Genomic DNA, 13,619 nt, shown 5'->3' on the forward strand with positions numbered 1-13,619 from the left:
CTTGTCAAGAGTTAAAACTAAGTTTTGAACATTCCTACGTACAACTCAAACCCACGTCATGCTAAGTAAGCAAACTCTAGTAAGTGCTTGTTGTAAGTTGGGTTTATTTTTTAAGTTTGCATTCATGGAATTGTGCAGGCTAACTCAAAGAATAGTTGAGCTACGGAGAATGAAAATTTTGTTCTATAACTTGGGTACAAAATTGTTATGAGAACAAATTAAACTCATTATTTTGTGTACATAGGAAGGTACATAAGTTTTTTTTAATTAAGTTTGTTATGTGATTTTTTCAATATAAGTATGAACTATTATGAAATATTCTTTGGTATTGTGTATTTCTTTTTTTGGGTAGAGAGGGTAACCCAGCTGGTTCACCGTAAGGTAAGCGATCACCGCTCATGAACATTTGCAAATAAAGGGCCTCTGCAAATGGGTTGCTCGATTTTAAGGTCTACGGAAATAATTGACGACGGGAATCAAGGAATGAACTAAGAGGGTTGAGAAAAAAAACACAGTCCTCCGGTAAAAAAGCACTAAACACACACACACACACTAGGTTGCTTGATAGATATCGCTTGTAAGAATAAGACAGCTTGCTTTATTCCTTGTCATATTAATCTAAACTAATATTTTAAAGCTGTTTGTTTGAACGCACTAATCTCAAGAACTACTTGTCCGATTTGAAAGGTTCTTTCAGTGTTAGCCCATTTATTAACGAAGGCTATATTTGTACCACGGGTGAAGCCGGAGCGGATCGCTAGTGTACAATAAGGTTCATTAGTAAAACAAGTCATTAATTCATTTATAATGAACGAAATATTGTGCTATAACAATCTTTGATTCCCAAAGGTTAAACAATAACCTAAAACCAAAGGTCAAAACATGACTTTTATTTAAATCAAAGTAATACCAGCATTTTCGTAACGAAAAACAATTTGAAAATAGCAAAACATCCCTCAAAGCTAACCTATTTATAAAGAAGCGATGTAATTTAAAGTTATCAGAGGGAAAGTAGGCCGCTGCCACAAGTTTATAACTTAACCTATACTTAAGTTATATCTAGGATTAACAAGATAAATGTAATTGCCCCGATTCTAAGGATTTGTTAATGACCAATTTGTTTGTTGGAACTCGATTCGGCTATCGTTAAAAATGTTTGAAGTTTTGTAATTAAAAGTTTGTACCGTTAATAAATAAACGTGGAATAAAAAGGAAATTTTGGGAAATAGGATACGAGTGATTTCAAATATTTATTTACTCGAAAAGGGTATCCTACAGCGTCATTAAAATCGTACTAATAAATCCTATTTATTCAATTATTACATAAAACATAGGAGTAAAAAAGAAATAAAATAGTTCACGTAATATCTCAATACTTAAAACCATTCATATCGTGAAAAACTGGCATAAATTTGATGACACAAAACAACAAGTAGTTTAAACCATTTCTAAAGAAAAAAAAAGCTATCAAATTACCTCATTATCCTTGTCCGCGTCCTTAATGTGCTGAGCTATGAAGCGGACGCTCTGCAACGCGGCCGCCACTTCGGGCGAGAGGTGGCGGGGCAACATGTTCTCAGATTCCGTAACTATATTACAATTATATTTTTAACCGACTACACAAACGAGGTGGTCGTTTATATGCGCATGCAGCTATGTAAAGAAATAAGATATGAATGTGTTTTGAGTCGTTAGTTGTGAGGATTTAAAAGGACTAAGCAGTTTTAATTAAGGAATGATTTTTAAGTTTGAATTTGAGTTGCTCTGAATGTGTGTGAGTGTGTGTGTGTATACCTGAAGGTCGCTGCTGCGCTCCAGCTCCGAGCATATCGTCTTCAGGTCCAGGAGACTTCCGGTAGTCACCATCATCGCCCTTGCCGTTGGAAAACGCGTCCGTCAGACTGTCCCTACTGGATAACGTTATACTCAATTAATGTCGTTTTTTAAGTACACATACGGGTAACTAGCTTTTCGCCAGCGGTTGCATCCATCAATGGAAAAAGGAAAAAATCGGCTCAGTTGTGAAGAAGATAGAGATGGAGTTACTTTCGCATTCATAATGTTAGTAGTGACGTCTTTATTTCCAAAACGTGATATACATACATATATGTCTTTCATGTATAAGCGCAGTTTTCGCTTTGTATAATAGAGTATACAAACACTTCGCAATATTCAGAATGGAATCACCTTTTTGCCATATTACAAAAAGTACGAATGTGATATAGGTATATTGGGTAATAGTTATAAAACTTTACCATAGATTATACAAAACGAAGATTTGAATACGTCTGCCGCTCCAACTGTCACAGAGGGGGGCCACTGAAAATCAGTGAGGCAACTGCGTTGCTGCGTAGGCTGAGTGGCTACCCCATTTGGCTCCACTTTATGTTTCTTGTTTTTATATTTATTTCTATTTTCTTTGTTTAATTGTTTTTTTTTTTTTGTATAAGCTTTTTATTGTGATTGTTTGTGTTCATTATTGTATTGTTTTGTAAGTTTATTGTTTTTTTATTTTTTTTTAATTGTGGAGTCAAATAAATGTTTCTTTCTTTCTTTCTTAATTTTTAGTTTTATAGCATTGAAATGCTTTCTTTCAAAATTTCAATGCTATAAAACTAAAAATTAAATTTAACAAAGGCCGCGTTCCATCGATACAATATTGTAATCATTGAAATAATGTTTCGTATTGGTTGTGATGGTTCTTAATCATCTCAATAGATGGCGTGGGGTGCCCCTTAGGCACATGAAACCGAAAGAGTAGAAGAAATTCGATTACTTTGGCAGGATCACGGGTGGCCGAGAGGCTAGGCGTTGCTACGGTTAGGCAAGATACGCAGGTCCGAATCCTGCCTCGTGATCAAATTTTTTCTATTCTTTCAAAATTTTCTCAAAACGAAGATTTTAAAATTGAACCAACACTAACCAAATTTTACCTGGCAATAACAACACTTCGTCGTTAAATATACATCACGCACGTATCTAGAATAAAGTATCTTTTTAATTTAAAACCCGCTGCCAAACGAGGCAAGTATTAGCTTATATATTTTTCATATCGACTGACAAGCGATACCGGCTCGTATTATATGAACATTAGAGGCGCTCGCGTCACGTGCGCCGTTTGATAAATGCGAGAACACGCAAAATACTTTCCTATGAGTTTAGAGGTGACGGCACAGTGGGTTATTTGTTACAAACTGAACGTAAATAATTTGCACCCAATGACGACAATTTATCCTTAATAGTGATTTGTTCTTTCAGTCAGTCAACGTTGTGTTTGAAACGTTTACAACTATTCTCACGAATTGCTTCCTATGACAATTATAGGCGTACGTGTCAGTGCTTTGGATATATAGCAAGTTTATATTTTTCATTATTGAATTAGTCTCGCTTCAAATCAAAGTAAACAATATTATTACGCACTTCTAACAGGCAATGACACAGCGCAGTGGATTTATTCAAGTCCTCTGTACTCATATTAAGTGAAAAAGGCAAATAGACTACGGGTAAAAAAACACTGTAGTTATAGTGCCAATGACTTCAAATGGAAATTTATCTGAACACGATAAAAAATTTAAATGTTCACACTTCATATCACCGATGTAGATCAATTTATTAATTCACTTTCTAATTAATAACATATCAGTACCTATAAGGTCTATTTATAAATGTACCAAATTTACTTTACCGAAATAGCGGTTAATAGATTTTCATTATTCAAGTACTCAGTGTATCCTTAACTTACTGTATATATTATAGCATAGCATTTTAGAATATTGACTAAATTATCGCTCATTCGCGAGCCATTTGCCCGGGGCGTAAACAACGCACCGCGGTTTTACTCGTAAAATATTTTACATTTCACTTCACCCAATAAACGGGTTTTACGATCCAATAAGGATATAATATTATACAGAAAACAATTTTGCACGGTTCGAAATTAAATAAAAATGAATTGGAGCGCAGTCAGACATTGTCAATAACGATGTAATCGAGTGAAAACCAAACAATGAAAATTATATCGATTTTATTAGAGCTTTTATACACAATCCCTAAACAAAACGTTAAATATTAGAAATGCCAATAATGGAATAATAATGTAAATCGAAATAAGTATCAATAAAAAGCGAGTTGTATCGAAATTTCAACTCGAAAACACAACCGCGAGTATTAACAAAATAAAGTAACAGTTAATTAGAGCTTTTATACACAATCCCTAAACAAAACGTTAAATATTAGAAATGCCAATAATGGAATAATAATGTAAATCGAAATAAGTATCAATAAAAAGCGAGTTGTATCGAAATTTCAACTCGAAAACACAACCGCGAGTATTAACAAAATAAAGTAACAATTAATTGAAATGTTATGCTCAAAATCGAATATCGCTAAAACGAAACTTTGTTGATATTAACGCGAAACATCCGAGCGGTGGAAACACAACATTCCACTCTATGGAACAAAACGAAAGCGCCACTGAAAAGAGATATGAGCTTTAAATTCGCGAACGAATGGCCGTATCGCGTGAGATATTTTATAAGCGTTACAAATTACGTCTGATTGATGTATCTTTAACTAGATTGGACCATTTTTATCTTCATACCTACATAGTTACTAATTTTATCCGACAGATATCTTCATAATATGATAATAAATATTTTCGAATAGCATTTTACTCGCGATACGTAAAGTTGATCGTAGCTATGAGTGGCTAGGAGGATTCGACCACCGGACGATGCCAATTCCTTATAAATTTAAAAGGAACTCAAATAGTGTATGAACCGCATAATAAAGTTATAATAATAAAAATCATCGACGCGCTATCAACTTAAGTTTTCACTCGATTTACACACTTAAATACAGACTACCCGTAAGGAAATTCTTTAATCCATCTAATCAAGATAATAAGATAAACACATGAAAATATAAACACATGTTACAAAGTTTGAATTAAAGCAGTCCTTTTAAAATTTTCATAAACTACAATATTTAGGTTGGTTTCGCATATCAACCAAAAATTATCCCAAAATTACAATATCCGAGAGTTATCAAGTACCAATTCACTTTAGGATATGGAAAACTATCACGTACATACAGAGATGCGCCGGTAAATTAATGTCCGCCAGTATAAACCAGATTAATCTAGCGCAACTCACGAATACCGGATTTTGCGGAAATCGCATGGCTACGAGCCTTTGAGGTATTTCACGTTCCCTTAAATATTACATTTTTTCAGTATCTTCGTTCAGGGTTCTATTATTATTTTTTTTTACAGTTTTGTTAAGTAATTAAAATTAAGAATTCGGTTTTTTGTAGTTCGATAAATGTGTAAGGTACTCGTATATATTATTAACAAGAAGGCCAAAAGAGGAGTGTTATAATAGTGCCGTAACTCTCAAATTAAACAGATGTACTGATTTCGATGCGGTTTTTTCATTTGTAAGCCGTTTCCTTGCGATGGTTGTTAGCTATGTTTGAAGAAAATCGATCAAAGATGGCGGCTGTCTCATTATGTCTCTACTTTTCACAACTCCCTTAATATGGGTATTAAATGAAGAACCTCACTAAAAAATGCTACACAATATTTTAAATGTAAAATTTAAGAGGCCCGGTAATATTGAGGGTTTTTAAAATACAAATTTTATTTATTTCTGAAGTAATACTATGCATGTAGACACTATGTAATACAATTTTTATGTAGTGATGATTTCCCAACATTATATCAACGAAACGTTCAATAACAATTCATGAATCATATGCGTTTCTATGTAAAATTGTATCACGTTAATTGCTTTGTCCAATAAAGTTAAATTATAGAAATTATATCATTATATGAAAATCACAGCTTGATCACAATGTCTAAAATGGAGCAAAAACATATTCAAAACTTATATTCACTCATCAAAACCACTCACCTCATATCCAATTCATTGGTGTATCCGTTAGATACGAACGTATCATCGTAATCCGGCAGCGAGTACTTGGTCCGCCTCATCATGAGGAGCTTTGGCATGAACTGCAGGAACACCTTCTTCATCCACGGCGACATTGTATGCGTCGATGGCGACCTTGGAATTACGATCACATGTCAACAGACAGTCAATTTTATCACTGTCATAACGCTACTTGAAGGGGTAGTGCTTAAAGTGCCAAATATCAGTAATCATTGCGTCATTAACCGTGTTTGTGCTTTGGATGCAAACATGCATCCAGCTATCTAACAGACCTTTCCATATGATCCTACCTATATTTCCAATGATTACGTCTATTTATGGAAAACGATAACATCTGCACAATTATGAGCACAAAGCGCACGTTTTATAATGGCAGTTAAATTTTAACTGGCCACATAAATAATACAATAAACAAAGGCGAATGGTCCTCAAAGCTAAAGCACAAAAGCATTATATTTTATACAATAATTATTCAATTTTCCCGTCACATCCAACCGGTCAATGAACGTACCATCAACGTTAATGCACCGTAATACCTCGTTAAGCTGTTTGCGACAAATTATGTCTGTGATAATTGCTGCTATCACAAAATCTGCCATTATTCCCGTCGCCATGTTAGGCACATTATTGGGTTGTAATGTTTCGCAATAACAAAAGACGTTAACGCACATTATGTGCCACTGAAATTATTATCATTTTAACAATACTCCTCGCCGTTACTGGGTTCTCTTGTTGTATATAAAGCCGCTTATTAATAGCTTTTATTACGTAATGTATCAAATGATTTGATTAAAGTTTAGTTTTATTATTTAATAGCGTAGTGAGAGTATTTTATTGAAATTAGGAACGCAAAGATAATTCTTTTACGATATCAAGCAGTACCTAGGAAGTACGGGAACTAATAATTTCTGTAAATACAATAGCACGCACAGATAGAATCAAACCAAATAAAAATAACAGTGGACGTTAGAATTTATGCAGCAATTTGCATAGCCGCGTACAACTACACGAATTTATGGTGTTCATTAATTTTTATTTTCAACGCCAAACGGGATTTGTTTTGAATTGTATACAGAAAACTGAATATAGCATGTTATTCAATGTTAAAATGCTTCAAATGTAGATTTTTTCCCGTAGCAAAACGATTCGCAGGTTTTCAATTAGAAAATGTTTTTCGATTAACTCGTTTTACATTTCAACAGCAAACTACTATTGTAATTGAATCTGTTGATTTAATTCCAATATGATATTTTAATACCTTTGAGTAAATATCAACTTAGTAAAAAAGTAATATAGTAAACTATGTATAAATATTAAACATTAGCTACCGCCCGGCTTCACTCGTGGTACTTTTTTTTCTATCCACAAGAGCCTTTCTTGTGCCTTAACAAAAACGTAAGCCGAATTGGTCAAGCCGTTTTCAAGTTTTACCGATGCTTTACAACAATTTTCGCGATTCATTTCTCATCGTGTTGAAAATTTTATTTTCCTATAAAAGTGGGTAATATAGAAAGATATAAACGAACATTCCCTAGTATAAAATTTATATAATAACTCACTTCCTTTGATCATGATTATAAAATCGTAAATGGAAGTGCACCAAATGCAAGTGCAGAAGCTCATATAAATATAAACATAACACATGCATTCAATAAACGATTCTCTCATGGTGCGAGTAATAATTTATATGCTTTTGTCGAGTTATCGCATACCAATGGTACAATAGGGTAAGATTTATGTAGCAAGCCTTTGTACTGATACATTCTGTGCTGGAGATATTACGTTCGGCATTTTAGTTGCATTATTTGTGGTCTTTCAGTAACGGATGAAGTCAAATGCGTAATGTTTGTCTAGCTAATTCGAAAAAGCTATTCGGTCATAGATCGCTTTGCAGTCCCGTGTGTTTGTGCAAATGATTTTTCTATGTGTATTTTAATTTGTCGACGTGACTGTATCCAAATATATTGGCAGATCGAATTAAACGGTGCTAATTATATATTGATAACTATAATCGAACTTTGCAAAATAACTATATCATCCATATCATCTATTCAGAGGATATTTGCAGATAACAATAGACGATGCTTACATTTAGAACTAATCATAGACTCGTAACTAAGTATTAAAATCCTGTAAAATTGCATTATCATGAAAAATTGGGATATCACGCAAGTGCTTCTTAAACTAGTACTGAAAATTGGTTATTACAAAACGTTCGTGTTAAAAAGTTCTATCTACTAGTATATTACTTACCTGAAGTGCACGTTAAGTACCAACACAGTCATCCACACGCTGAGGGACACCAGTATCATCGTGAACAGCAAATACTTCCCCAAGAGCGGTATGGCGAGCGAGGTGGGCGGTATGATCTCGGCCAATAGGAGGAAGAACACCGTCAACGAGACGAGAATCGAGATGCTTAACGATATCTACGACAAACACATTACCTGTGAACGCCCGTACCTATGGGGTTTGGGCGGACGTATTCTAGTCATTTCTCTTTTGCAGGAGCCGCTACGCCCTAGCACACCGAGACTCGCGTCTCCATCGACCTAGGGTTGCCAATTCGAATTACAACATCCAGTTACGCATCGCTAAATTCACCGAGCGATTGGCAGCCCTAGCTCGCCTATCGCGCTAGCCTAGTCGAATTACCTGAAATGCACGTTAACAATGCACACAGTGACCCACACGCTGAGGGACACGAGGATCATAGTGAATAGCAGATACTTCCCGAGCAAAGGGATCGCCAGGGATGTTGGCGGGATGATCTCGGCCAGACCGAGGAAGAACACTGTGAGGGACACCAGGATGGAGATGCAGAGCGATATCTACGGGAGAGAAGTGTTTGTATTGCCGCTGCTTCCGGTACGTTAGCGATGTTTTGAGCCGTTCCGGGTGACTATTACTATTGGAGTATGGTAAAGCCTCGTATTCATGGTAAACATTTGTTAAACAACTCCTTTGTCGAGTACTTTTTAATATGCCGTTACCAACTCTGCACCACGCAGTGTTGCCAGCAACGTTTTGATTCAAGTTTGTTGCTGAACAAAAGTTTACCATGAATACGAATCTTAATCCTCATTGACAAATGCAAAATCGGTGTTTTTTTTTTATATTCCTTTCAATTTTTTTGCGTTTAATTCTTTAAAAGATTTATTTACTTTTAAAAAAGTTCAAAGTAAAACGAACACAGATGACTATAGTTTATGGAGTTGCGCATTGAACGCGACTTCTTATTATATTAAATCTAAATATAATTTTACAGTTATTAAATTTTTACTTGTTGGTATCGGAGATATTGATTTAGAAAAAAATGTTAACGTATTAATCTACAAAATTTTAACCATTGCAGTTTAATAGAAATATATCAACGTAAGATATAGTCCTACCAAAAACATACAACAATAATGATAGTACAATCAGCAACGAAATTTAGTATGAACAATGTTAACCTTTACTTACATTTTTGTATGTAAAGATTTTGTGAAAATATATTGTCTAAATATATTCAAGTAACAACGAAAAAACATCAAAAGTATATTCTAGTTCTAGTCTTTCGTTGCAAACTGTACCTTGTTATCGTACTTTGTTAAAGCTTGGTCAAATCATTCTGTCACCTCATGGAAGTGCTCAAAACATCAGTATAACAACGAATAAATTACATTTAAATTTCTTTGTCAATATATTAATCATATTGTCTTTCCACCACCCAGTTAAAGTAAAAACATATAATCCAAATAAAATGTATAAATTACTTAAGACAACAAATAATTTGATATCATGCTGAAAATTAATTGAAACAAAAACTGAACAGCCAATTATAATGTAATAGAGATAATTTGCTATATGTGACGAAAATTAGTACATCAAGGAGCATTATCAAGGTATTGAGGGTATAATTGTTAATTACAGTTAAATATACTTTAACTATATTAATTTCTTGACCTACGGATATATAATATCCAGTTAAATATTCTGTTAAAATTACACACACTATAATGTAATACTTCACTCATCTAATGAATTCTAATAATCACTATTGATATAAATAAATCTGTTTAATTCAATCTAATTTCTTCAACCATTATACCAATATTTACATTTAAACACGGCAATCACAGAACGAAATTTCGAAACGAAAATCAATAAATTTCCAATTGTTCATCGATCATAATATGTAATATATAATAACCATTGGAAAGACAATAGTCGTTAAGCAAAATGATGTAAATGATGCTATCACATCCACACATCTAGCTAATGAAGCAAAAGATTCTATTGCGCGGAAGATTGTGGAAGATGGACGGTTGTAAGGAATGTGGAAATGAACATGCTCGCTGTTACAGAACGATTAAAAGACACCAAAATAGAAGATGCTACTACATTTAAACATACACGTCTATACTGTCTTATTTGGATCAGAATTATTTGAGTGTTTCTAACATCCCAAATATATATATATATATATATATTAGAAATACAAGCAATTGCTAAATTAATAAAAGCTTCAAAACTGAAGATTTTTTTGCAAAAAGCTTGGACTCTAATGTATGTTAATAGTGACTCGCCCTGGCTTGGCATGGGTGCACTTGATAAATACATAAACTTTTCTCTTGAATCACGTCTCCATCTATTTAAAAAAACCCCATCAAAATCCATTGCGTAATTCAAAAGATCTAAGCATACAGACACACAGACGAGTACGTGACGATGTAGTGATACTGCACGGGCTGGGGCAATAAACAAATTTCATAATTATTTTTAGTAAATAACTTAACCGCCTTCATATTGTCAGAACTAGACCAAATTTACATGGCAGGCACCAGCTTTCAAATGAAAAAAAGAATCATAATAATCGGTTCACTCAAGAAAAAGGTTGAGAAGAACCATAACGCGCCTCAATATTAATTGGTTTACCATAATATAAGGGATAAGTTTTTATTACTTGAAACATCGCCTTTCTTGATGTCCATCGTATATAATTATTATCATTACACAAATACTACATAAAAAAATAGTGTTTCAATGTAGTAGCATCACCAAAGGATTTCATGGGAAAAAATACATTTAGGATCTTTCTATACTACATCTAAACATACACCAGAGGGCGTAAGTTCCTAATATATATACTTTCTTCTAGTCTTCTATCTTTAATATCCTACTAGCAATTGATAGCACAATCTTTACTAGATTATAATTGTATATTTCTGAAACTATGATCAAATAATCTAGATTTTTCTTTGGCAAGTTAATTTTAATTGTTATATGTTAAATGAATTTATTTGGTGTCTTTTATTTACAATACATTGTCGTGACGACTGTATACTTATGAAGCGGAACTAATATGGCAAGTGACTAATACTATATTTGGTATTTCATTAGTTCATTAAACTAAATGAATGAGGTATCTTAAGTCCTATATATGGACAAACTAAAATCAAATAAATAAGCGACTATCAAGCTACTTGAAAATTACCATATATACATAGAGAATTATTTTTAATACCTATGGAATTACTCTCAGTAACACAGAGGTAATTTACGTCCAATTATGCGCTTTCATTGTACATGTTATATTTACAATAGAATTTTCTATTCAATTTATATACAGATGTATTATAGTGTGTCCCGCCCGCTGATTTACTGTACTCAATGAAGTATATAATTTTTCATACGCTAATTACGTCAAAAATATTCATAAAATCTCCGAAGAATGACCGTCCGTATCCCGTTGGAATATCGGGATGAAAATTGGCTATATGTTATTCCAGTTATCCAGCTATCTACGTACCAAATTTCAACGCAATCGGTTTAATAGATTTTACGTGAAAGAGCAACAAACGCACACACATCCTCACGAAATTTCACATTTATTTTATTAGTAGGATAGGATTAGTAGGATAGGATAGGATAGGAAGTAGGAAATAAGTAGGATAGGATAGGATTGTGTTGATGTTTTCATAGACGCATAACTAAGTATATAAAAATAGAGCTTCAGAAAATATCAAATACAAACGACTGATTTTTGTGACGAAATATTCTAGGAGGTTACAGAAAGTGTGACACAACATTACAATAGGAAGGGAAGGGGTAGAAAAAAGGTAAAAAAAATTTAACGCGGCGTATTATATGAACATCCCCTAATCAGCGTATGGAAAAAAGTGATCCATTGAGCGTAGCACATGACCAGCGGGACATATATTTTAATTCCAATTGAAATCATAAATTTTCATCAAACTTTTATGAGAACTAAAATTACAACAACCAATATCGGACTAAAATCATCCAAACTCCACATAAACTTCACACATCTGGCATAAATCATTAACCAAATTTTTCACAAATTTTTTTTGGACAAATTTTAGCCACCTGCCACATTACTTCCGCGACCACATAGAACATCAGACGTGCCAATAGCCACAATCACCTTCTCTCCAGAGTCCGAGGGCAGGTAGAACACCAGCACAGTGAGGAAGGTGAGTCCCACGCATGGTATGATCAGGTTCACCGTGTAGAAGAGCGTCTTGCGGCGCATCGTCAGCTTGAATGTTATGTCTGGAACAAGGTTTTGTTGAATATTAAGTGAAAAGAAATGGTCGTCATCATCAGCTCATATATGTTCTCGCTGCAGAGACAAAGGCCTCCCCCATAGGAGGCCGATATTGAAGAGATTGTGATAAAATATAAATTAGTATTAAAGTTATTATGTGATATATATACTCACTTTTATAATACATCTGTGTTTCTTGAATAATTATTCTACATAAAATCAGAATCATTGCCTATCAACATGGTTTACTCATTAAAATAAATTTTGAGTATCTTTCTAAATTTTTCTTTATCAAATTAAATTTGTACGAATAAATTTTCAACATACTATTAAATTAATTTTATATATCCTAATGTTAATATTTTTTTTTTTTTTGTAATTGATCCTACACTACAAAGCATTTTTAGAGCACATTTTAGAAGGCCCTTTAACTTTGTTTTCCCTTTAGTGAGGCAGCATAAAACATAATATTAAACACATGATAACCTACCAGAGAAAGGTTCTGGACAGCAGGGATAGTACTCCTCGTTCCTTGTAGCCGGCACCTCCAAGATATCCCATTCAACAGACAAGTAGAACTCGCTGAGATCAATGCCCACATGTACCAAGCTGCTGCCGGCAGACTGATCCATATGCTTCAAGTCCACCTGGAATTAATGAAGAAATATTTAATACCAGGTGTTATGAGCTAACACATCTAAAAAAAAATTTGTCATAGAATTTTGTTTAAGTCATCATCATCATTATCATCATCATCAGCCCATATATGTTCTCACTACTAGGACACAGGCCTCCACTTGTTTAAGTCAATTTATGTTCATTTGTAATGAGATTATAACTATTTATAAATGATACTATATTTTAAAACTCTAATTTTCTGTACACATCGAGTTATATTTGTTAACTATAAAACAAAAACTCACTGTTCAGTACTTTTAAGTAAATACGATCGCTCGACTATATTAAATATCTTGGAGTAAAAAACCAGGGAAACAAAGTTTAACAAATCATAGAAAAACATTAAAGAGATGTATATTTATACTACACTAGCTGTTCGCCCCGGCTTCGCCCGTGGTACATATATAGTCTATGTTACTCGTGGATAATGTAGCTTT

The 13,619-nt window shown here is 33.7% G+C and overlaps 1 protein-coding gene across 5 annotated transcripts in view; it reads right to left on the bottom strand.

Annotated features, from left to right (window-relative positions):
• Nucleotides 1-13,619, bottom strand: part of LOC119839563 (acetylcholine receptor subunit beta-like 2) — a 38,626-nt gene that overhangs the window by 16,155 nt on the left and 8,852 nt on the right. For 2 of the 5 annotated variants that reach the window (XM_038365914.1, XM_038365910.1), the window contains 6 exons: nucleotides 12,995-13,151; nucleotides 12,382-12,509; nucleotides 8,607-8,782; nucleotides 5,913-6,065; nucleotides 1,795-1,910; nucleotides 1,477-1,589 (listed from right to left, as the gene is read on the bottom strand). In XM_038365914.1, coding sequence (XP_038221842.1) covers nucleotides 1,477-1,589; nucleotides 1,795-1,910; nucleotides 5,913-6,065; nucleotides 8,607-8,782; nucleotides 12,382-12,509; nucleotides 12,995-13,151 — 843 coding nt within the window. Of the gene's footprint in view, nucleotides 1-1,476; nucleotides 1,590-1,794; nucleotides 1,911-5,912; nucleotides 6,066-8,204; nucleotides 8,381-8,602; nucleotides 8,783-12,381; nucleotides 12,510-12,994; nucleotides 13,152-13,619 lie in introns of those variants that run through there. The other 3 variants (XM_038365911.1, XM_038365912.1, XM_038365913.1) reach the window with 3 other exon arrangements.

Source organism: Zerene cesonia, chromosome 4, assembly GCF_012273895.1.
Source record: "Zerene cesonia ecotype Mississippi chromosome 4, Zerene_cesonia_1.1, whole genome shotgun sequence".
Classification (NCBI taxonomy): Eukaryota; Metazoa; Arthropoda; class Insecta; order Lepidoptera; family Pieridae; genus Zerene; species Zerene cesonia.